The 23,657-nt window shown below is 34.3% G+C and overlaps 5 protein-coding genes and 1 long non-coding RNA gene across 7 annotated transcripts in view; 5 read left to right on the top strand and 1 right to left on the bottom strand.

Moving 5' to 3' along the window:
* The window catches only part of LOC113493470 (CDK5 and ABL1 enzyme substrate 2), an 11,729-nt gene extending 6,864 nt beyond the window's left edge, over positions 1-4,865 (top strand). The window contains exons 10-11 of the transcript XR_003400568.1: positions 3,674-3,857; positions 4,731-4,865. The gene's annotated coding sequence lies outside the window, so the exon portion shown is untranslated. The remainder of the gene's footprint in view (positions 1-3,673; positions 3,858-4,730) is intronic.
* Positions 4,866-5,151: 286 nt separating this feature from the next.
* Positions 5,152-9,486, top strand: LOC113493462 (radial spoke head 10 homolog B-like). 2 transcript variants are annotated; one of them, XM_026871459.1, is made up of 8 exons: positions 5,152-5,638; positions 5,733-5,788; positions 5,870-6,019; positions 6,439-6,669; positions 6,809-6,922; positions 7,014-7,983; positions 8,608-8,832; positions 8,912-9,486. In XM_026871459.1, the coding sequence occupies exons 1-8, from the start codon at positions 5,299-5,301 to the stop codon at positions 9,265-9,267; spliced, it is 2,442 nt and encodes an 813-aa protein (XP_026727260.1). In that variant the 5' UTR covers positions 5,152-5,298; the 3' UTR covers positions 9,268-9,486. The 2 variants fall into 2 exon arrangements, with proteins under 2 accessions (XP_026727260.1, XP_026727259.1); XM_026871458.1 differs by having other exon boundaries at positions 7,014-7,989.
* A 1,400-nt stretch (positions 9,487-10,886) lies between these two features.
* LOC113493466 lies at positions 10,887-11,428 on the top strand. Its single transcript, XR_003400567.1, has 3 exons — positions 10,887-11,034; positions 11,137-11,266; positions 11,346-11,428. It is a non-coding gene; the product is annotated as an uncharacterized LOC113493466 (long non-coding RNA).
* Positions 11,429-12,996: 1,568 nt separating this feature from the next.
* On the bottom strand, positions 12,997-15,494 carry LOC113493464 (neuroguidin). The gene is made up of 2 exons (XM_026871461.1): positions 15,395-15,494; positions 12,997-15,099 (listed from the first exon to the last, which is right to left on the bottom strand). The coding sequence occupies exons 1-2, from the start codon at positions 15,401-15,403 to the stop codon at positions 14,206-14,208; spliced, it is 903 nt and encodes a 300-aa protein (XP_026727262.1). The 5' UTR covers positions 15,404-15,494; the 3' UTR covers positions 12,997-14,205.
* An 883-nt stretch (positions 15,495-16,377) lies between these two features.
* Positions 16,378-21,296, top strand: LOC113493463 (transmembrane 9 superfamily member 4). Its single transcript, XM_026871460.1, has 9 exons — positions 16,378-16,461; positions 16,535-16,920; positions 16,999-17,154; positions 17,412-17,689; positions 17,889-18,092; positions 18,341-18,758; positions 18,930-19,113; positions 19,189-19,327; positions 20,663-21,296. The coding sequence occupies exons 1-9, from the start codon at positions 16,453-16,455 to the stop codon at positions 20,761-20,763; spliced, it is 1,875 nt and encodes a 624-aa protein (XP_026727261.1). The 5' UTR covers positions 16,378-16,452; the 3' UTR covers positions 20,764-21,296.
* Positions 21,297-22,228: 932 nt separating this feature from the next.
* Positions 22,229-23,657, top strand: LOC113493465 (carbonyl reductase [NADPH] 1-like). Its single transcript, XM_026871463.1, has one exon. The coding sequence runs from the start codon at positions 22,384-22,386 to the stop codon at positions 23,215-23,217; it is 834 nt and encodes a 277-aa protein (XP_026727264.1). The 5' UTR covers positions 22,229-22,383; the 3' UTR covers positions 23,218-23,657.

The following is a 23,657-nucleotide window of genomic DNA, read 5'->3' as shown; positions in this document are numbered from 1 at the left end:
CACTAAATTATACTTTTTACTGTTTTACAAAAAAAAAGTATACAAAAATACTGTTTTCAGCATCGAAGCAGACGCTCAAAAATTTTTTTTGTCAGACAGAGGGCGCTCACTGCGCGCTCACTGCTGCAGCTAAAAACAAATCAAATCACACTAAGTTTCTGAACGAATCTGTCACTGTCAGTGTGCCTACTGTCACTGTCCAGTGGACAAATATTCAAGACTGTCCAGTGTCATGTCATTCGTGTATGTTACAATTACTACTACGTTAAGTTCGTTATCAATATTTAACCGTTTTTTTGTGTGGAGTGAACCCTGTAGTGATAAGCTTAGTGTACAAAAGATGGAAAGTGATAGTGACACTACTCCTACAACGCCAAGAAAGAAAGCCAAACTATCGAAGTAAAGCAAAAATATAAGCACGAATGGAATGCCAATATGACTGGTTAACGAGTGATCCACTGTGCGAATATAATGCTAAATGCAAAATGTGTGCTTTAACATTTACAATTTCTCACGCAGGTGTTGGGCAGGTTCGGAACTTTCGTTTGCATCTTGCTTGATTTCCACTTATCAATTTTTGCTTAAATAATAAGATATTTTAGGTAACTATTTTACTATATTTCGTTTCCGTTTTTTTAGGTTAAACAACACTTGACCAGCAAAAAACACCAAGCAAAAATGGAAATGAGAAAATCTAGTGGATTGTTACAAAAGTTTTTTCCTAAAACTTCTGCTTCTACATCAGGCTTGTCTTCTAATGAAGATACCAAGTTAGCAGCGGCTGAGTTAGCGATGACATACCATACTGTCAAGCATAATTTATCATACAATAGCCAGGACTGTAGTATCAAATTAAATAAGATTATCTATGTTGATTCCAAAACAGCCACTAACTTACGATTGGCTAGGACAAAAATGGAGGCATTAGTGACCGAAGTTCTTGGCCCACATTCCTTGCAGTCTGTTATTGATCAGTTAAATAAAGACAATGTATTTTACTGTCTGCAAACTGATGCCTCCAATAAAAAAAAATATTAAATTGTTTCCTCTGGTAGTTCAATATTTTACCCCTAAAAGTGGAATACAACAAAAATTAATTGATTTTTATGAAAATCCAGATGAATCTGCCAATGGTATGTTTTCAGCAATTAAAAACTCCTTAGAGTCTTTGGAACTTCCTTTCAGTCAAATATCTGGTTTTAGCGCTGACAATACTAATGCAAATTTTGGACATAATCATTCATTATATACAAACATTTTAGAGGTTATTCCAGATTTAATAAAAGGAAATTGTTCATGCCCATATTGTACACAATTCAGTGAAACATGCTATGAATTGTTTAAATTATGACATTGAGAACATTATATTAAAAATCTATAGCCATTTTTCTGTGTCAGCATGCAGAAGAGAAGAATTAAAAAGATTTGTAGCACTTGCTGAAGGAGAGTTTCATGAAATAAAACGACACATAGGAACTCGTTGGCTGTCACTTTTACCAGCGATTGATACAATTTTGCTTAATTGGATACCAATTTGTAATTACTTTGTTGATTTGGATGTTGACTGTCCAATGGTTATTCAAAATTTATTAATGTTAGATGATAATGTTAAAAATAAAGTTATTTATAGTTACCTTCTGTATGCTAGTCATATATTAAATGTTTTCAATAAAACAATTAAGAAATTAGAAGGAAATGATGTAACAATTTTAGATGTTTATAACACTATGACTGGTTTAAAGACTGAGCTAATTCAAAGAAAAAATGATAATTATTTTGGCCATGAAACAAAAAAAGTTTTAAATACCATTAGAGAGTCTTCCCAAGAAGTTTTTAATAGAACTATTAATAACTTTATACTTTTTATTGAAAAGGCTAATTTGTATTTAGAGAAATGGTTCGATTTCAGTCAGACTAATTGGCTTTCTTTAATTAGCTGTTTGTCATTGAAGTCTGCAGTGACATTTGATCATTTTGAGAAAATTATAGATAATCTAAATTTATATAGACTCAATATTGGTATGGATGATTTATATTCAGAATTAACAAATTTTAAAGTAATTTATGAGAAAATATCAGAAGACAAAAATTTTACTGAAATGAGTACTGGCCAAAAATGGAGCCATTTATTAGTTAACACTGCAGAAGAATTTAAAAACATTACAAAAATAGTCTCATATCTACTTTCTGTTCCCGCCACCTCAGCATTTACTGAAAGAGTTTTTTCAGTAATGAATGCTAAGTGGCGGGATGATAGAAACAGAGCATCCATCAAATTAATAAAAAACGAGCTCCTCATTTATTTTAACTTTGATATAAATTGTGATGAGGCATATGAAATTTTTAAAAAAGATTGTGAATTAATACGTTGTGCGAGAAGCTCAAAAAAATATGTATTTAAAGCAATAAATAAATAAAATACTGTTCGTTTTTCTAAAATACTGTTTGATAATCTTCATAGACCTGAATATACTTTTTTTCTTGTAAAAAAAGTTGGCAACCCTATTATAACTCTACTTCTCTTGTCCGGCCAAACTGTAATTGACACCCTGGCCCAAGTAACAGCTATTTGTAAGTTGGGCCCTTTGGTCGTTCCTTCAAAAATTACCTGCTGAAATTCCAAAAACAAATGTAACTTAGTTTATTTAATGTACGAACTCTAGTTCAAGCGTTGCGTATTAACGTGTGGTGATAGAATGAATTGAACCGGTGGAACATTTGCTAGAATCAAAGACTGATAAACAGCCTTACAATAATAAACCCTGAAGCATGATTTGAAGCTAATCAGATAATTAGCTAATCAGCTAAGTAGAATAAACCATTAGGTAGGTACTGTTATTAACTGTTTTCTAAAGATAAACGATCAATCAAGTATTGACCCTGACATTAACCTTTGTCTGGGTTACGCAGCTTAAGCGAACTGTGTAGAAGTTTAAGAAAAGTAAACTAGAATATTTTTATTCCTTGCATTACATTACGTCAAGTTTCTGCGCACCATTCAGCCGATTGCAAAAAATCTGAAATAAGTAGCCTACATCCGTTCTTTCTTTTTTTAGCTTTACCTATTAAAACAAATCAACCGAATTAATAAGTATGAATTAGTATATTTTTTTTGTAATATCCTGTATAGCTCTCATAATTATCGCCTATGCAAACCTAGTGCTATACATTTAGTTCATAATAGACACTGTTGTTTACTTGTTTTCACAATGATTATTTGGATCAGTGAAATTGCTTACACGTTACAATACTTATGTCCTAACACGAAGTCGCGTCCGCTCCAAATTGCTGAAGTTGAAATAGCCAATATAAGTACATGTTTTATTCATTCCCGATTAGAAATATAATGATACTTGCACGTAAATCACGTAGATCGATTTGAACTACAATGAGTTTTAAGGTAATTTTGATTGATATGCTAAGTTCGATGTGTTGAGGTAATTGTTTAATCGTCGTCAATGATTGTTCAATCATTGTGATGAGTGAAAAGTGAAAGTTACTGAAGTGCGATATATTTTATTTTCTAAAGTTATCCTACTACTATCTAAAACTATTCGATCGTGTTAACTGAAATTATTATACTTAATAATGTCCCGGTTGCCATTAGCAATCATTATGTATCAATTTTAAAAACTGATTCGAGTGTAATTCTAAATTAATTTATGTTTTTAAGGTATCAGTTGTCTGTGCAGTGGTGTGCCTTCTCAGTGTATGCAGTGGGCATGAGAACACAACACAAGAAAAACTCGTATCGAACGAAACCCTGGTTCCTGCGTCCAATAATGCCATGATTGAAGACATAGACCTTGATCCGGATGCAAGTATATCTGGTCTGTGGAGGCGATTCTGGAACTGGGGTCAGTATATTTATTTTTCCTATCTTAAGTTACTATTTGGCCTCTTGATATTGGTCGCTTCGCTTTCGTACTTTACGTAGTACCTATACATGTAGATACTGAGTTTAATAAGACACGATACCTTATATTTACCAAAACTTTAAAAAATGCGAAAGTGTTTTTTCCATTAGTGTTTTACTTTCTTTGGCCTAGAGCTAACGCTAGTGTTCATTTGAGCCGAGACTATTTTAAAACAGGTACTTGCCTCACAGATCGAGTCGTTTTCACTTGCGACGTCTCAGTGCAATTCTTATAATATCTAGGTGAAGTTTTGGTCTTCATATATTCCATTAGGGCTTAAAACTGTCTCGATTCATAGAAGCGCACGCTCTAAGAGAACCAGCTGTAGTATTAGACTCAGGCACGAGGCTTGCATCCTGGACCATATCTGCATCCCCGTAGTAATGACTGCACGAATTGCCGAGTGGTTGAGGTCGCCACGCCAAACCTACTGAGCGCGACGTATCGCGGGTTCGATCCCCGGGTAGGACAAACATTTTTTTGATCCGCGGATCCTTGTCCCGAGTCTGGGTGTCTTTATGCGTGTGACTCGGAGGATTAAATTCCTTAATTAAGATATATATAGATATCGTTTATTTTTTAAGTTAATAATTTTTAAATTAAGAGTGTAATGTACGATTTAGCACACGCTTATAACTCTTTTTCTCTATAGGCACCAATCCGTTGCGATAGCCGAAAGACAGCTCTCAGGTCATGAGCTCCTACCACCACATGTCTGTTGTGTACCTACTACTCTTAAAAAAGCATAACAGCCCCTGAATCTGAATCACATAATATATGAGTTACTAACACTTAACATTGTTTTTGTTGTAGGTAATACAATGCTTCATAAGAAGTTTACACGTTCCCCTACTATGAAGGAGAACGACAATGGTAGACGGCATTTTCATCGTGATGGTCGCAAGATAAAGAACAAAATCAAGTTTCTATTCAAATTAAAGCAATATGAAACATGGCCCTGTATTTTATTTCGTTATCTTGGTAGTTCTAATCGTAATCAGCTGTAGTATCAAAGATGATCCATGGTTTTTGATATTTGCTCTGTTTTTGTTTGATAGCTCAGGTAGTATCGTAAAAATGTAGCCTATATCAGATCAGTAGGGAAAAGATGATTCGCTGTAGTTATAAAATAAAATCCCGTTTAGATTTACCCGGTATCTGGGTCATTTATAACGATGCCTATAATAAGCGGAATAAAACCTCTTGCGATAGGTAAACTGTTTAACATAAGTTGTCAAACAGAGCAGCGTTGACATTTTCAAAACTTACATTGTTGCTTTGTATCTATTAATTATTTTCTTAGATATTTTAAACGTTTACTGTAAAAAAATCAAGTATTCACGATTGTCGATTGAAGTGATAATTTATATAATCAAGCCTAATGTTTTATGTGGACTCCCAACGCACGGTAACACGCCGTGATAGTTCTCTGATTGTTTCCAAAAAACATCAGGGTCCGGATGTGGACTTCGATAATTGGTCTGCGACTCAAGCACAATCTACGCAACCTTTGAACAGCGAGTCGTCAGCGTCCTTAGCACCCCGACCTAGGGGATCCGTGCAGAAAGAATTGATAACGATGATGTTTGAATCAATGTTAGATAGTATCGTTGACTCGTGGGAAGTTATACCTTTAAAAGGTGACGACAGCACTCCTACCATAGATTTCGGTAAAACAGGCAGCGATCTAACTTTTAACAGTAAGAAGAAAAAGAGTAATGGTAAGTTAATATATTTTGTTCTGCAGTCCCTACAGAACCTACAATCTTCTAACACTTTGTGATTAATAGAATTTTTATACTGAAAATTTCTCAGCAAAGTCATCAAGATCAAGACAAGGCCGATCTAGACTTGATATGGATCCTAATCAGGTGGCTACATATCTACTGGTAGTGTGGTAAGTTCATCATTCATCATTCAGGATTTGGAAGTAACTTCAATTACATTCACAGGCCGACTCCTCGCAAACTTGTTGGTGGTCAGCTCCAGATGAGAAGGCTATAATAAGATTTAAAAACGGCAACTTATATGAAGGAAACATTTCTATGAAATGCATGCACGGTGACGGCCGTTATCAATGGGCAGATGGAACTGTTTACTTAGTAAGTGCTACGTATGCTACACCTATACTGAGTTCCATTACTGACACAGGGGTATTTATGGTATCCTTATGAATTTTAGATATCACAGCATTAAGTACCTAAGCAGGTAATGATATGCGTATTAATGACAAATCAAAAACAGAAAGTTCTAGGTATCGATTTTTATGCAGGAGGCGCACTGGTGTGATTGTTTGTTTGATGTGTAAGTTTATGTATTATCTTAGATATTCTTGACACAGCTGACAAACGGTGAAAAAAATATCGAAGGGTAACCTGGATTTCAAATATTGGAATCTGTAATCTCCAACCCTCAGTGAGTGTGTTTGGTGATAGGGAAGGGACCTATGATTAGTAGTGGGATATGTATAGGCTATAGGCTGTAATTGGTACAAAAGCACCTAAACTGAAATTTATCCTAGGGTAACTTCAATGATAATGAGATGCGTGGTAAAGGCTTCATTCACTGGAAAGATGATACTTGGTACGAGGGTGATTTTGCGGGTAACCTCCGACACGGAAAAGGACTTTACGTGGACTCGCGAACGCAACGGTCCTATGCCGGTGAGTGGCATTGTGGAACAAAACACGGAGAAGGAGTTATATACTACTCGAAGACTTTTAAGAACTCTTACGATGGACATTGGATTTATGTATGTATCACTTGCCCATTTTTTTTTTCAGTATTGTGGGTCAAAGCCATCTATACTGTTCAAAGAGGCAGTTAATGGGACAGATATTGGGTGACTGCAAATATTTGATGGTCTAAAATATATTTCATTTATTTCATAGAATGAAAGGTTTGGATACGGTTCACGCGAATATTGCGATTGGAGCGGATACAAAGGAGAATGGGAAAGAAACGTTAGAAACGGTAAAGGATTAATGATTTGGCCAAACCACGACGTAAGTAGAGTTTTCCTATTTATAAAGAAAGCAATGGACTTCTACAGACAAAGCAAGGAAAGATTTGAAAACGCATTTCTTTTCATTTTAGTTGTATCGCGGCGATTGGAAAAACGGAGTCATGTCTGGATATGGTATATACATTTGGGATGCGTGTTATAATAATACCATGGCACTTCCTTCTATTAATGCGTTTAGAGGCGCGTGGGAAAAAGGCCAGCGCCACGGATATGGCGTATTGAACCTGGGACTAGGCCTGGGATCACATTATAGAGGAGAATTCAAGAATAATAAAAAGCATGGAGTTGGAACATTTGTTACAAATAATGGCCTTATTCTACAAGATAAGGCGCTCTTTCATGATGATAATTTAGGCCCACAAATAGCTGGATGCGATGTTCGATCTCTAGATTTGAAACGTTTTTCTAATTTAGAACCATATAACTTTCAAATATGCGACAGAACTGTAGGTCTTATTTATCACATAGACCAGGCGCTTAAAAATATTGACAAGCAAGCCGAAATAAGGACGAATATAATAAATGAATATATAGATAATAACAGGAATGTAGAATGGGATATGTCCTTAGTTCTTCGGAAAGATGAAAATGTGGAAGAAGTTGGATCGGAACAGTTTGACGGCATGATTAAGTTTGAAGAGAGTTCTTTACGAAAGGCTTTGAGGTGTTACGAAACCGACTTATTAAACATTTATTACAAGTATGCAACCATATGTAATACTAACGAAATAGGTTTTTCACCTGTTCTGATACGATTATTTTTATGGCAGTTATATTATGATTGTAATGTTCATGAAAGGGGTTTGACGCTGGTTGATATTGACAATATATTTCACCAGAACAAAGAATGGCTTGCTGTCAACCCTCACAATCCATTCGAGAAAATTTACTTATGGCAATTCTTACACAGTCTGATTTCAGTTGCTAGTAGATTATATGCAAAGAGAGAATTGCCGGGAACTAAGCCCGATACTATTCTAGCAAGTGCTTTCAGGAGATTCATGGATTGTGATGTTATCCCAGGATCAAGCCGACAACGGGGTAGGGGTTTGTATTACTATTATTATATTGTATTTGATATAATCATAAAATATTAAAATTAACCCCGAAAAAAAACAACCAGCAATTTTCTCGTCAATATTCCATTTTAGTGCGCTTTCCTTTGAGTCTCCACTCGAATATATTTGCAAATATTCGGTTTTCCCCAGTGAACCCCCACAAGTGCCCACAACAGATTTAGATTTTGTCCAAGGACATAATTCACCTCTATTACAAAATAAACTAAATTTAAATTGTTCAAACTCATAATAATCCTTTTGCTTCGGGGATTAAATACCTACTATTTGTTTCATTTTTTTTCTTTTTGCGTTGGTTACCTACTCTATCTTTATGCATTTTTTCAATTAAGTAATTCTTAACTGGTTCTAATTAACAGAACCAGGATGTACCAAAATATTGGAATGTAGAAAGCACGGCAGCATATGCTGATGGAAATCATATAAAATTCAAACTGTTTGTTTATTCAAGTACTCAAATAGATTAAGTCTGACTTGATATTATATTCAACCAATACTTATTTATTCTGCCTGTAATAAGGAAGGTAAGGGGAAAGTAATTGAACGCTAAGTACTGCTGCAGAAATACAGCTTACATTATGTATTTTAGGGCGTTTGGTGAATGGGTTTGGCCAGTACATACCTTTGACGGCTACTTACGAGCTTTACCGTGCTCTGGGCGAGCCGCATACCGTGCGCCGTTTCCTCCGCGCGGTACGTCGCTCGCCGCATTTCGTGGGCCGACCGGCACCCAACCTCGTCGAACCACTGGATGGTACTGCACCAGTTGGCCGTAACCTGTATATTTTTGGAGATGAACTTACTTTTGCCGTCGGTAAAGTATATTTTGTTGCTCATTTTAATAAAATTATCTTAAGTTTGCTGAATATTTAATTTAACTTCTTTTCCTGCAGACGACAATGAACTTCCTGAAATCTTAGAAGAAAAGGAACATCAGGACCTGAAACTTTTTAACTTTGGAAACTTGTCAAGTAAAACTATTATACGGATATTTTCACAAATTTTTCCACAACTTTCCGAGTCGGACAAAATCATGAACCTAAACATCGAGTTAACGTTTTTTGAGTTTTTTGAAGGCTTTGTAGCGTGTGCTGAGGAAAGTATTCGCGTGAAGGATGAAGAATTAAAATGGAGGGAGAAATTTCTCGCTAGCAATGAGACATCGGTACCGCATAGTGCTCCTGCTACACCTGGTCACGTACCGAAGGAGAAGACCAAGGAGCATAAGGAAGCTAAGGAAGCAAAATAAATCGGCGCATTCTAGAAACAAACATTTTATTTCAATAAGTTAGGAGGTTTCACAACCATGATTGTTGCATGATCATATGATTCCACAAAGCTTTCGCTCCTACTATCGTTTAAGAAAAAGCCTCCTAGTCTTAACCCAAGGGTAGGTAGATACTTACTTTATTGTTGAAGTTGTTATAAAACCGTATATTTTACTTAATAAAGCGTGGCATCTATTTTACTTCGTATTTTTATTGACACTAACGCTAGCTGTGTGGCTGGAGAAGACTTGGATAGAAGGTAATCATTGCGTTTCCTATTTTTTTTTGAAAAACGGGAACTTGAAAAACAGCCTATTATCACGTACCTAGGTTTGCTAAGATCCTTTTCTTACAGAGACTCAGTCCTAAGTATTTTAATCCTTTTTAACAAGAATTTAGCAGACATTCAAAAAGCACAAAGGCACTGACTCAGAAAAAGCATTTGGTGATCATGTGAATGAATTTTGATACTTTCTGCGTTATAATAGTTGACAATGGTTAACATATTATAAGTTGCAGACGTTACAGTTATGCCAGCTAGGTATATGCTACACTCTTGTCCCAAGATTGACCCACTCTCTTAATCCACGGTACAGATCCTTTTCCAGGCGGTTATGGAATAATTTTTTTAGTAATGCTACCCTGCTACTCCCAGCACAGTCGATAATAACTCGCCCGATTATGGGGTTCCGTAACCCCAAAAGAAAAAGAAAATCCTTATAAGGTTACGTCGTTGTTCATCTGTCTGTCCGTTAGAGTAGGTATTTTCCTTTATAGTCTAGAGCTGTGAATAAATGAACCTCTAAAGTAGGTACTGAGTAGATGGACGAAATCAAAAGACATACCCCTACTAACCTGTCTAATCCCCCGAAGTTTTGATCAGGTACACTGTCATTCTGGTGATTCCACAACACATTCCTTTCTTTACCTTCTAGAAAATAATAATATTATCATACTTGGTCCAGCTATTTAAGTAATAAATACACTCCTCAAAAACATTTGACTTTTTGTAGGTAAATAATTTGTCCCATGTGGGAATCAAACCAACGACCTCCGGTTTGGCAGTTAAGGCAACTAACCATAACAAACATTATTTTATACGGAAGTTTTGATTCTACGGTAAATATTGTTGTGTGTTGTGCAACATAAACTTTTTACTGATGGCTTACAAACGCTTTTGCAACCTATAAAAAAATTTGTTGACAATTGACGTAGAACAACTTTTACTTGTACGTTTTACTGAAAATATTATACAATTAATTAAAAAAGACCTTGGCCGGTATTACTAAAAATGAAAATTCAAGGACCTATGGCGAAAAAGCCACAGCAAATATTATTTTCCAAAAACAGATACGGGCCAAAAACGAAGGTTGAAAACTGGGACTATGCTATACATGCGGAAAAAAAAGATAATTATGTGTATCGCGATGATCTAAGTAACCACGTCAGTACCTACACACGATGGGGCAACGACGATCAGGGTGTCCATATGACTGAAACGCGTTTTATGTTAGCACAAGTGTTCACCAAAACCGATCCGATATATTCCTTCAAACCACTTGTTAACTTTACTTCTTATCCATGCACAGAGTAAGTGCGCAATTTTTGCATCCTAAATAGTAATTCTATTTTTCCGAACACTTGTTCCGTCTTCGGTTCTACGAACATTCGATTCTCGTGCACGAACACATGTCATCTTCATCCTATGTAAAGCCCTAGAAAGAATATTCACAAACCTCTTTCATACGGTGGGAGTTGATATGATAATATAAACACCTGCTATCCGAACATTGCCTCAATAATACCTAGTATCAATGTTCGGATGTTTTATTATTGTATATTTTTTCTAGCACGCCTGCAAGAAACAAACTGATGAAGAGCGCAGATTTAGCTCAATTGCCTCCAGACTTTGGTGTAATGGATTACAGTTCTACCCATCAGGATGACTACAGGAATCCTAACCCGTCGATAACAAAGCAGGTACGAGTGACTGCTGTGTTTGCAGTTTACAGTAGCTTTTTATTTAATGCAAAACTTGATTTTAAACATTGTCTTGCAGTTAACAATGGCAAATCCTCCCTGGCTACTGAACCGTGTCATACGTTCGGACCTGACGCACAACCATGGCACGGCACCGCCGCGCGGAGACTATCAGTGCCTTGATACCCACACACCAATCGGACATATACGTCAACTGAGACTTTTCCGTTATCAATCCTTCGATCCGTCGACATGTCTTCAAGACTTCCCACATTTGACTAAATCATTGGATACAAATGAAACAATGAAATAATTTTTACATTATTTTATTATAATTAGACAGAAAAATCAAATAAATTTAATGTTACATTAAACACAAACAACAAAAAAAGAATAACAAAACAAACAAAGGTCTTAATGCAAAATTACGAACAATACCGTACAGACCATCATAAACAAAATGGAATTCTTAGAAAAAAAATAGTTTTTGACATGAAGCACAAAAATTTCCTTTAGATGACATATTCGCCGTGCCCAGGAAATTATATTTGTTTAAGGTAAAGTTGCAAAAAAGATGATGTAATTAACATACTTTCAAGAAATGCTAAATTACATACCTTAATAAATTATTTTTTTATATAAACATACACTTACATATATATTTGTCTATTGGCACAATCATACAAAATGAACAAAAAACTTAGTAAAAAGTAATATGAACAACCTTTAGTTTTCCTTCCTGAAATAAGGGTTTCTTAATTGCGAACTTCATGCGATTAATAATTATGTAATATAATTATTGAATTATATTACTTAAAATTTAAATGAGGTTAATAGTTTTATACTATTACATTATTTTATTCGCCACTTGGGGTGGGCCAATACGTTTATGGGAACTTGAAGATTTAAGAATAATAAAAAAAGAATAGGTTCACATATTAGCGTAGATAATATCAATTTCAAAAGGATCATTTTCAATGCATCTATATTGAGCACTGTCAAACTACAATACAGATGGCATTTAAGTCTGTGTGTTTCTCTGAAACTAAAATAAGTATATAAATAATAAAATTGATCCAATCTCTAATGACGTTATGGTAAAATAATAAAGAAAAGCCTATTCATTGTATCATTAGGAAACATCCCTACCTAACATATAAATATGAAAGTTTGTTTCACGCTTTCACGTGAAAGCTACTCAACAGATCTTCATGAAACTTTGTACACATATTCTTGGAAGTACCTATTAGATGTAACACAGGATATTTAAAAAAATATATTTGTTTTACCAAAACTTAAAAAAATATTTCAACGCCGTCTAACAGCCGCCATACACGGGCCGCTCGAGCAGTAGCCCAGTGATCAACATACACGGACTGCTCTTGCAGTCAGAGTCAACAGCTTGTAGCTGCCATTTAAAACCGCCTGAAGCAGTTGCAACTGCTTGAGCGGTTCGTGTATTGCGAATGACTATTTTGTATTGAAACTGCAGATGACTCAATGGCGACCGCTTAAAGATGCTGGCACTGTCTGCTTGAAGCAGTCCGTGTATGGCGGCTCTAACGGTTTGGTAATGAAGTTCCAACCCTGAGTAATGTAATACCGTTGCACTGTTTTACCGACAGTCACGTCAATATCCATTCATGAACAAACATGAACTACCGCGCGCTGCTAATTGCCCCAGCGGACGGAGTCGCGGGCATCAGCTAATAATTACATATTTTCTCTTATCTAACAAAGGATAGGTACACATTGGTACATGTTGCAATTATGGGCAGAAATATTTGCCAAGTCTATGTTATTAGTTTTATTAACAAAATACTATCAAAATCATAGAAATACAGCACAAGCAATATCATTTTAATAAATATTCTGGGCACTGTAATAATAATGTAAATATCAATAGTATACTAAAAGATATGGTTTCTCCTAACCAAGACTGATAATGAATCTTTGTAATGAGCGGCTTTTAATGAAACATACATCCCATGGATTTGTTATAAAATGCAATTAATTACAACATAAAAATCATACATTCATATCTTTAAACCCTCTTAACTGCTGCTTTCCAGAAATTGTAACAACCATAGTCTACTATATTCATAAAGATTATTTATTGTATGTAGTATCAATGCAGCACAAATAAACACCTTAGCACCTCCTTGGACGTTACTGTTTGAATGCTGCATTCTTTTAAATAAAATATAGTCCATCCAATCTTGTTCAAATTTGAGTGTTCTTTTTTCTGTACTTACATGGCTTATAGTCATTAATTAATGAAAATCTATTTAAGTATGAAAAATCTTCAATAATGGATGGACTAAAAGGCCTAACTATTAGTATCAATAAATGGATAAGGAATATATGAAATTAATTTACTATCTTTCCTTGAGTGACAACATTACATCTTTCAATTTTTATTATATTATTTTGTAATACAGTTACTATCAACTCATTGTTTACTACAGAAGCCTCACTCCAACAGCAATTAACAAGTCATTCCAATAATTATTCAGATATTACAGTGCCATTGAAGTAAACAATGAGCTCTATATTTTAAATAGAAAGTAGCAGCTTAGATCTGTAATGAGAATTACCCTGTGCCCTACCCTATCTATACATATTCCTCATATATTGGAGCTGTGTTGAGTATTTACATAATTAATTTTTGCAGTAATATAATTCGATACTGTTTTCTTGGAATAATATTAAAGTATTTTTAATGTAACAAATCCTAATTATTAAAACATTAAATAAATCTAATCATAGCCAAATGGCTCAAATGATATCAAAAACAACTAAATTAGTTAAATAGACAATAGAACTGTAGATGCCAACTTATCAAAATGAATAATATAAGTAATACATTGTAGTTTATCTATAAAATAATTCATATTGTAGCATACTCAGTTGAGTAGATCATATCATAATATATGACCTCATTGAGTACGCCTTCTCTTAAAACCCTTACCTTTCTTTGATTTTAATTTGTGTTTTCTAGAATTTATCCGACTACTAGTACCTGTAACTTCATCAGCAATCATCCCTACTGTCGTAAGCTTTTTCCTGCGGTTCTTTTCTGCTTTTGTGACAGGTAGACGAGTCAAATAGTTCTCTTCATATTCAGTCTTTTCCATTTCATACTTGGATATTGACTGTTTTACATGATTGCCAGTGCTAACTTCTAATGGTGCTTCAGAATACTCTTCACGAAGTTCATGCATTATGCTTGAGTTGAGATATTGCTTTTTGGACTTTTCCTTGTTTTTCTTCTCACTATCAACTCTGGAAGTGTTCTCATCAAAGTGAACAGCAGCTAACTTAGGTGGCACATAAACATTTGATTTGTTTGTCTTATCTTTCTTGATGTCTCCTTCATCTGAAGAATCGCTGGATTCATCTTCCATGTCACCTATCTTACTCACTAAGTTTGCAGGATTTGCATGATATGTCTGGGGGTCATCTTCAGTTGTACCACCAATCACAGCAGTTTTAACAAGTTTGTCAATTTGATATTTCAGTTTGGAATCTATAGGACGAATTTTTTCTAACACTGTTCTTATCTCAATAAGTCTATCAATGGTTGGGTCAGATTCTATTTTTTCTCCAGAACATTTCCTTAATACCATGTAAGTTAGGTTTATTAAATAACTAAGCAGCATTTGATACTTCATTTCAAGAAAACTAAGCCCTTTATCTGTTGATAATTCACCACTTTTGACCCGTACTAACATGTTATCCACTAGTTGAGATACCTGCTGGACATTCATATTCATTTCTTTGAGCAATTTGACAGCCTGAGGTAGATCAGGCTGTTCCATTTCATCTGTAGCCTGTAAATAAAAAAATAAATATATTATATATTAATGATAAATTCTCATTTGAAACTGAATACTGGGAACAGTGTGCCGCTATCGCATTCCAGAAGATATAAAACCAGTTTTAAGTCATAAACCAATGTAAATATAAAATTTGTTAAAAAGCCAACGTAAGGTAACAAGAAAATTGAAATGATATTTCATTATATTTCCAGGTCTTTGTGGGGCTCGTCGACATGCGTACAACATCTACATAAAAAATCTTAGAAAAATGAAATCACATGGTTTTACAAAACTTCAAAACAATCACCTGCACCATGATGCCGTTCTGTTAACCTCCTTTGAAGCTAATAACTTTGTTAACAAGCACTAAGATAGTTACTTGCAGGGCTCTTCGATGTCCAATAAACGATCGGAATAAGCTAAAAAAACACTGAAAAACAAAAAAACTACACTTCTACGAGTATTGAATGAGTAACGACGCGCGCCTTCATTTTTTTTCTATTATGTTCATTGTTTTAGTATTCGATCACAAGTCTTTTTATCTTCACCAAATCAAATAAAATAACATTATTAGAACACAAACTAGTACATTAGTTAAGAAAAGATTATCGCAACTTTTTGCGTTCACTTTCAAAAATAAAAGTCTTCCAAGAGTGGTATTTTTAATACAAAAACGTATTTACGCATGTTTCCGTAGGACGACCACCAGATCCTTTTTATCTCTATTAGATTATATTAGATATTGGCAATAACGCGATTGTCATTATCTAAAACTAAATAATATTCCGCTCATTACTTTTTGTTTTACAACCCAAACAATTTTTTTACAAAGCTGTGAAGTGATTTTCGGGCTGGACAAATTAATTGATGTATATGTAAAAGGAAAAATATCAAGAAGACGAAATGGAATTGTTTGGTTGTACGCTGACGAAATCTAAACGAAAGTCTTTAGTTCCAATTTCAATACTCAATTATTTGTTTCTTTATTGAATACTAATATACTGAACACCACCGTTATTCACAATAGAAAAGATATAAACATTATAGATGCAATGGCAAATTTTAAAATTAACACAATAAACGCTTGAATATACAAGGGCTGCGAAATTTCCCTTTCTTAATCAATAACTTGAATAGTGCGAAATTTGACTTTTAGATTGAATGCGGAAAATTTTAATTAAAGTTTTCCTTTTATCTCTTAACTAGTCTCTTAATTTATCGTCGTAAACAATTTTCTTCCCTGGCGAATTCTGAATGTGGCAATAACTTACGTCAATTTCTATGACAGATGGGAAACGAAGCAAACTATCGAAGAAGAATGATTGTGTTTTCCTTTAGTTTTGTCTGAATAATATTAATTGAAATATGTTTACGGTGTGTATTTGTATAATAGAAATATAGTCCGATAACGTACCATTCCATTTACGTATTTTTTTTCTATTTCCAGGTTCTTTTTCATTGCTTTTTACTTAGTAGTTTAGTTCACTTTAGCAATGGATTCTATGTACCTGGGGTGGCTCCGGTGGAATTTAAAAAAGGCCAAAGAATTGAAGTTAAGGCAGTTAAAATGACTAGCATACATACACAACTTCCGTATGAATATTATTCTTTGCCTTTGTGTTTACCCAAGAATGGTACTTTTGTATATAAATCAGAAAATTTAGGTGAAGTTTTACGCGGTGATCGTATAGTAAACACTCCCTATGAAGTCCATATGGCAGAAAATATTAAGTGCCGACTTTTATGTCATCAAAAAAATAACCCTATTAATTGGAGTGTAGAAGAATCTGAAAAAGTTGCCAGTCGAATCGAACATGAGTATTTTGTGCATTTGTAAGTATGGTGAGGTGCTATAAACAACATTGTTTGCTTTATAAAAAATACTGTTAAATAATTTATGTATATTTTTAGGCTTGTTGATAATTTACCCGTTGCTACTAGAACTGTAAACACAGGCACATCAGAGAGGAGTATAGAACAAGGTTACCGTCTTGGTTTTATGTCAAAAGGCAAGGCATATGTCAATAACCATTTAAAATTATTACTGAAATATCACAAGCACAGTCAGTAAGTATTTTCCTGTTATGAATTTGCAGTAAATATAGGAGCTGTTATTTAAATAAAAAATCAAATTGTAATCGTGTTTATGTTATTTATTTTAACTTTGTTACGCAATTTTTATCATGCTTTTGTTTTTAGGTTCTTATTGTCAATTGCATCACTATACTTAAAAACAAAGATGAAAGAGATACATAACATTTTAAATTGTTATTATAAAACAAGAAAAACATTGTAAATAAAAAACTATAAAATTATTTTTACAGGGATTCCTATAGAGTTGTTGGATTTGAAGTAGAGACTGCTTCTATAGACAAGGATGATCTTGCATTTGCTGATGATTCTTGTCAGTTCCCTACTGATGCCAACCCACAACTAGTCAATGAAGATACAGGAACAAAGTTATATTTTACATACTCTGTTGAATGGGGTGAATCTGAGATAAGTTGGGCCTCAAGATGGGATATATATTTAGGCATGAAAGATGTACAAATCCATTGGTTCTCTATTGTTAACTCTATTGTTGTATTGTTCTTCTTATCAGGTATATATGTTTTTTTTATTTGGGTTTGTTCATTCACCTGCTTATGTTTTTAACAGAAATTCTTAAAAATGTAAACCAGTTCAAAAAGAAAGAATCTGATATTTTATAACCACATTTTACAAATTAATGACCTATTTATTTCTGAGAAAATAGTTTGTTTGTTATGATGATATTCAAAGTGAATCTTAAACAATTCTAGGCATTCTCACAATGATAATGGTGCGCACACTAAGGAGAGATATAGCAAGATATAATTCTGATGAGAGTATTGATGATATGATGGAGGAAACTGGCTGGAAGTTAGTACATGGAGATGTTTTTCGCCCACCACCCAAGAGAATGCTCTTTGCCGCAGTTATTGGAAGTGGTATCCAAGTCTTCCTTATGGCCCTTATTACAATATGTAAGCAATTTTAACATTCATATTTGATGACATTTTGAACAATAATTGGATTAACTAAAAACATCTTTCTCAGTCATTCAGATGGATCTAAAAAATATGGGTTACATATTTTATCTTTTATCACGTAAATTTAAAAATGAAGATGATACAGTAAATTGTAGTCTTGTGTTCTAGCATTAAAAAAATTGCGCCTATGCCTACTATCTATATTAATATATTTCATTATAGCTTTTACTTCTGTTTTCCAGTTATCGCTATGCTTGGCATGTTGTCACCGGCAAGCCGCGGTGCGCTTATGACGGCAGCTATATTTCTCTACGTATTCATGGGTCTCATTGCGGGATATTACTCGGCACGCTTGTACAATACGATGAAAGGGAAACAATGGAAGCAGGCCGCATTCCTCACTGCAACATTATATCCAGCTATTGTGTTTGGCACATGTTTCTTTTTAAACTTTTTTATTATGGGCAAACATTCCAGTGGTGCAGTTCCATTTTCCACCATGATGGCTTTGTTGTGCCTTTGGTTCTGTATATCACTGCCATTAGTATATTTGGGGTATTATTTCGGGTGTCGAAAGCAGCCATTCCAACACCCAGTCAGAACAAATTTCATTCCAAGAAAAGTCCCTGAGCAAGTTTGGTACATGAATGTTTTTATTTGGTAAGATGTTTTACTTATTTTAACTTTCAACCCTCCAATTATTTTGATGTGCATGTATAATACGTTTCTAACTCAAAAGCTTACCTAAGCCTTTTAAAACATCCTTGAAATATGAATTCAGAATTGCTTGTTTTATAAACTGTCAAGTAATTTTACACAATTTCGTTTCAGCATTTTCATGGCGGGCATTCTTCCGTTTGGAGCCGTATTCATCGAACTGTTTTTCATATTCAATGCACTGTGGGAAAATCAATTTTATTATCTCTTTGGGTTTTTATTCCTGGTATTTTGCATATTGGTGGTGTCTGTATCACAGATATCAATTGTCATGGTATACTTTCAGCTGTGTGGAGAAGTACGTATTTGTTATTATTACTGTTAATGAGTTTTAACTTATAGTATCCTAAACAAATATTAAATTGTTTTCCAGGACTATCACTGGTGGTGGAAGAGTTTCATTGTCTCGGGAGGTTCCGCAGTGTATATTTTAATATACTCTATATTTTATTTCTTCACGAAGCTGGAAATTACGGAGTTTATACCAACATTGCTTTATATTGGTTACACAGGTAAATTCTACATTCGCACAAGTAAAGTTTATCCTTACTATCATTACTAATATTATAAATGTGAAAGTGTGGATGTTTGTTACTCAATCACGCAAAAACGGCTGAACGGATTAATATGAAATTTGGCATGCCATTGACATGGAAAAGAACATAGGCTACCTTTTATCCTGATTTTTGAAATAGTTTCCGAGGGGAAATTGAAGAGATGTGTAAAAGCTATAAAATCACTAAGGGGATGTATTTCCATGGAAACGGGGACAACCGAACACTGTAAACTCAAAGTCCACGCAGACGGAGTCGCGGGCAACAACTAGTTTTCAATAAATTTAAACATTAGCACATCATAAACATAACTTTTCAAACCGGCATACTAAATACTTGTTTAGATTACGCGATAGAATACAGTTGTATAAACAAGCGCAGATCTTGGACTTGAGCATTGATGTGGAAAAATTCATTGTTCATTATGAATTCCGGTTTCTATTCATTATATTTATCTAGTCTGACCATAATTCATTAAATAATAGAAACAATATGGCAATATTGATATGTTTCGTTATCAACTTTACTGAATATGACCTGTTATCGTCTTTCCCTACATTAAGTTTATTGAACTAAAGTATCCGTATACGTATGTTTTAATTGGTTCGGCGTGGCATGCAATGATGGTTTTTTATTTTAGAATTTTTACTTTTACTCTGAGAGCATATCACACATTCTAGGGACGATGGCAATGGTTACGTCTTTATTATTTTGTCCCTCAAACGTAAATTATCGATTAAATCACAGTGAATGGATCTTACGCGTTACGTCACCAGTGTGTATAAATGTATTTATTTCTGATATCGTTACGTCACAAGCCCGTCCTATCCCTACTTTACAGTTTATCTTGTCCATTTTTGTTGTTCAGAAATGGCAAATTTATTTCTAGGTCTTATTATTTTTTAATCTGGTGATCAACCCTATTATGTCCAATATAACGCCCTGATTAAGGGGTTTAGGTTGGATTCGATTCAGATTATTGTAATATCGTTTAAAAGTTAAAAGCTGGAGTACATGTCTCCGCCCCGTGAATAAGGCATTTAAATGACAATCAAGTCGGATTTCTTCCGATTTTTGACGTCGTCAAAAATATTAGGCGCCGGTGAGGATTCGGCTTAGTTTCTGCATGTATGGTACCTACTAAGAATTTATCTCACTAGATGCTGCTACCCGCATCGATATGAAAGTTTAGGTAGTCTGAACGCGAACCTTTGAATCAAACCGTATAAATTAGGTATTATAACTATGTATTTTGAATATTTAGAAACAAAATCAGCATTCTTTTTGTTTCAGGCCTGATGGTGTTAACATTTTGGCTGCTTACTGGCACCATCGGATTTTTCGCAGCGTACACTTTTATTAGAAAAATTTATGCAGCAGTAAAGATTGACTAATTTTATATAGTGATTTACCCTATTTTATTTAAGATTGTATGATTGATGAATGAATTGAACAAATATTGTTTGCTGGTTTATATTGTGTGTATGTTTTTTGTAAATAGGTGTGTTAGTAGTGAAACATTGCATTTTAAAACACTTTTTTGTTTGAGTACCTAATAAAATAAGACTTGTATTATTTTAAATCAAATGATTACATAAAGCATAGATATATTTACAAATATCGGCTTACTGTCTCATGAGCTTTGCAATACGATTTCATTGTGAACTGCTTTCATTATCTACATGTACACCTTGCATTCGATTTCAGCTGTTACTATATCTCGTCATTATGTTTGTTATTAATTGAAAGTCGTGTTTTTAATTGAGCTCTCATTATAATATTAAAACACGCATTCATTCATTGAATCTCCTGATATTATTAACATTTAATTTTTATCCTGTTCCACTATATTTTAATAATCTTGTGCATCCCACAGCATACTATGTAGGTTGAAAATGAAATAAAGGAATTCTATCTTTAAGTTTAACCCTGACAGATTACTGAATTTATTGCTTTGATATAATATTTATTTACTTTCTTATGAGTCGCACAAAAAGTTAGGTAACAAATAAAACGTTAAGATCCGACAGAAGAAAAAAAAGAAACAATCCTACCTCAAAGCGTCTGAGGTCGCTTGTTTAGTCATAAACAAGAAGTGAGAGGACAAAGCGCGCTGCCGATCTCTGTGCGGTCGATAGCTTGATTCGTCAGACGGCAGTGTCGAACCCAAAAGATAAACTAAATTAAGAGAAAGTTATGTGCTCGATACGGATCGGGAGAGGTATATAGCGTCACTAAAAAGGTATCCGTGGCCTTTATGCGGAATAAGTTTTCCTTGAGAAGCAGTCGTTTAAAAAATACGTTTTTAATATAACTTTTAATTTACTTAAAGGCTAAAAAATCGAGCCTTACCAATTTCAGATCACCACCATAAACCCATAGAACGCAACGTGTCATGGGTTCGATCCCCGCGTAGGACAAGCATTTGTGTGATTCCAGAATGCTTTTGATGAGTCTGGATGCGCATGTAAATTGAATGTTGGCTGAACCCCTGCGACACAAGGATTCAATGTGTAACGCGATTTTTTTTCCGTTCGTAAAGAAAACTTAACGCATCGATTAATAAAAAAAAATCGACAGATGTGTGGTTACAAATACTTAGTTAAGCTTTCACCTTAAAATACAAGATAACACTGATTTTTTAAACACCCAAAGGCTGATTTTTGAGTTTCCAGATAACTTTTTTTCGACGAATATGTGTGACGTTTTGACAGCTTTTAAGAAAATATGTCAAACGGCCATATTTATTGTTCAGATACTGATTGATGATTGGAAAAATCCCTAATTGTAGGTAGCGTTTTTAAACATGTACGGGTAAAATGTTTTAATTTTTGAACGAAATCCCAATTTTTCCATCCGTTGGTTCGCTCTTTCGCAGTCACGAAATGTCAAATGAGTGTCAAAAATGACCGGAAAAGAGAAATGTCACTAGGCGCATTGATAAAATAAATATTTATTTTTACAAAGTAAACGTAGTATTTTCTACGTAATTAAAATTAAGTTTCTAAATTTATATGTACAAAATGGAAACCAAAGTAGCAATAGTGACTGGTGGCAACAGAGGCATAGGATTTGAAATCGTGAAAGGGCTGTGCCAAAAGTTTGATGGTGCTGTGTACCTAACGGCTAGAAATGAAGAAAGAGGGCGACAAGCTGTTAAGAAATTGCAAGATATTGGATTAAAACCTCTATTTCATATATTGGATGTCACATGCGAAAAAAGTATTCAAGACTTGGCTGCACACATTTCTACACATCACTCGGGCATAGATGTTTTGGTAAACAACGCCGGCATTCTAGACTTCGACAAGTCTATATCATCACACGAAGACGCCAAAAAACTCATCGATACAAACTTTATGAGTTTGCTGACGATATCAAAGATATTGTACCCACTTCTATCAAATACCGCCAGAATAATTAATATAAGCAGTGATTGGGGGCTACTTTCTAATATACGTAAACAAATATGGCTTGACACTTTGGTTAAGGAAGATCTCACAGTTGAAGAAATATTAGCATTTGTAAATGAATTTTTGTTGGCAGCCAAAAATGGTAGAAGCTCATTTGTATCCATTGCGGGCCATTTTGGAGATTATAAAGTGTCAAAAGTAGCCATGTCAGCTCTAACATTTGTGCAACAGAGACAGTTCATTGCACAAGGCAAAGATGTATCTATAAATTGTGTCCACCCTGGATTTGTTATGACAGATATGACAAAGGGTATGGGTGACTTCACTCCGGAGAGGGGTGCAAGAGCACCTCTATACTTAGCACTAGAAGCACCACAGTCACTTAAAGGAGCTTTCATTTGGCATGACTGTCATCATGTTAACTGGGATGACTAAGGATGTAATGGCTTTATAAATTGTTAGTGTTACAACCATGTTAATCCTGTGATATCAGTGTCACATGCACTTTAAACAAAAATACATAATTTCCTTTAGTGAAACATTTTTCATTTGTTACATATTAAAGTTTTTTATATATTGTGTACTTATATTTTTTCAATGGAGGTTGTGAATTGTTTAATTTACAGTGTCTGTGTTTATAGTTGGCCTAATTGAAACATTTATGTGTACATGTTGTCTAGAATTGCCATTTCATGTCTAAATTAATATGTTCTTAGTTTGAGTTGTTAGTCTTAAAGTCCTCGAGTTAAAAGTAAAAGTTTATACAAAAATGTCTGTTATGCTACAGAATAAATCCCTTTGCTACCATCATCTATTAAATAGTGTACCTACTTTAAAATATTATTTCATAAAAAATAAACTAAGTTTATAAGACA

The sequence above is a fragment of the Trichoplusia ni genome, chromosome 4, assembly GCF_003590095.1.
Source record: "Trichoplusia ni isolate ovarian cell line Hi5 chromosome 4, tn1, whole genome shotgun sequence".
In the NCBI taxonomy this organism is placed as follows: Eukaryota; Metazoa; Arthropoda; class Insecta; order Lepidoptera; family Noctuidae; genus Trichoplusia; species Trichoplusia ni.
The sequence above is the reverse complement of the archived record's forward strand: the minus strand, read 5'-3'. Positions and strand labels throughout refer to the sequence as shown.

What these genes read in the sequence shown, in the direction of transcription:
- LOC113493462 (XM_026871458.1), top strand. Translation starts at nt 5,299, where the DNA reads ATGTTTTATGTGGACTCCCAACGCACGGTAACACGCCGTGATAGTTCT. An exon ending in TAAGAAGAAAAAGAGTAATG is followed by an intron (nt 5,639 to 5,732) that starts GTAAGTTAATAT and finishes AAAATTTCTCAG; the next exon opens with CAAAGTCATCAAGATCAAGA. An exon ending in TTGATATGGATCCTAATCAG is followed by an intron (nt 5,789 to 5,869) that starts GTGGCTACATAT and finishes TTACATTCACAG; the next exon opens with GCCGACTCCTCGCAAACTTG.
- LOC113493463 (XM_026871460.1), top strand. An exon ending in AAATATCACAAGCACAGTCA is followed by an intron (nt 17,155 to 17,411) that starts GTAAGTATTTTC and finishes TTATTTTTACAG; the next exon opens with GGATTCCTATAGAGTTGTTG. An exon ending in GCTTTATATTGGTTACACAG is followed by an intron (nt 19,328 to 20,662) that starts GTAAATTCTACA and finishes TTTTTGTTTCAG; the next exon opens with GCCTGATGGTGTTAACATTT.
- LOC113493465 (XM_026871463.1), top strand. Translation starts at nt 22,384, where the DNA reads ATGTACAAAATGGAAACCAAAGTAGCAATAGTGACTGGTGGCAACAGA.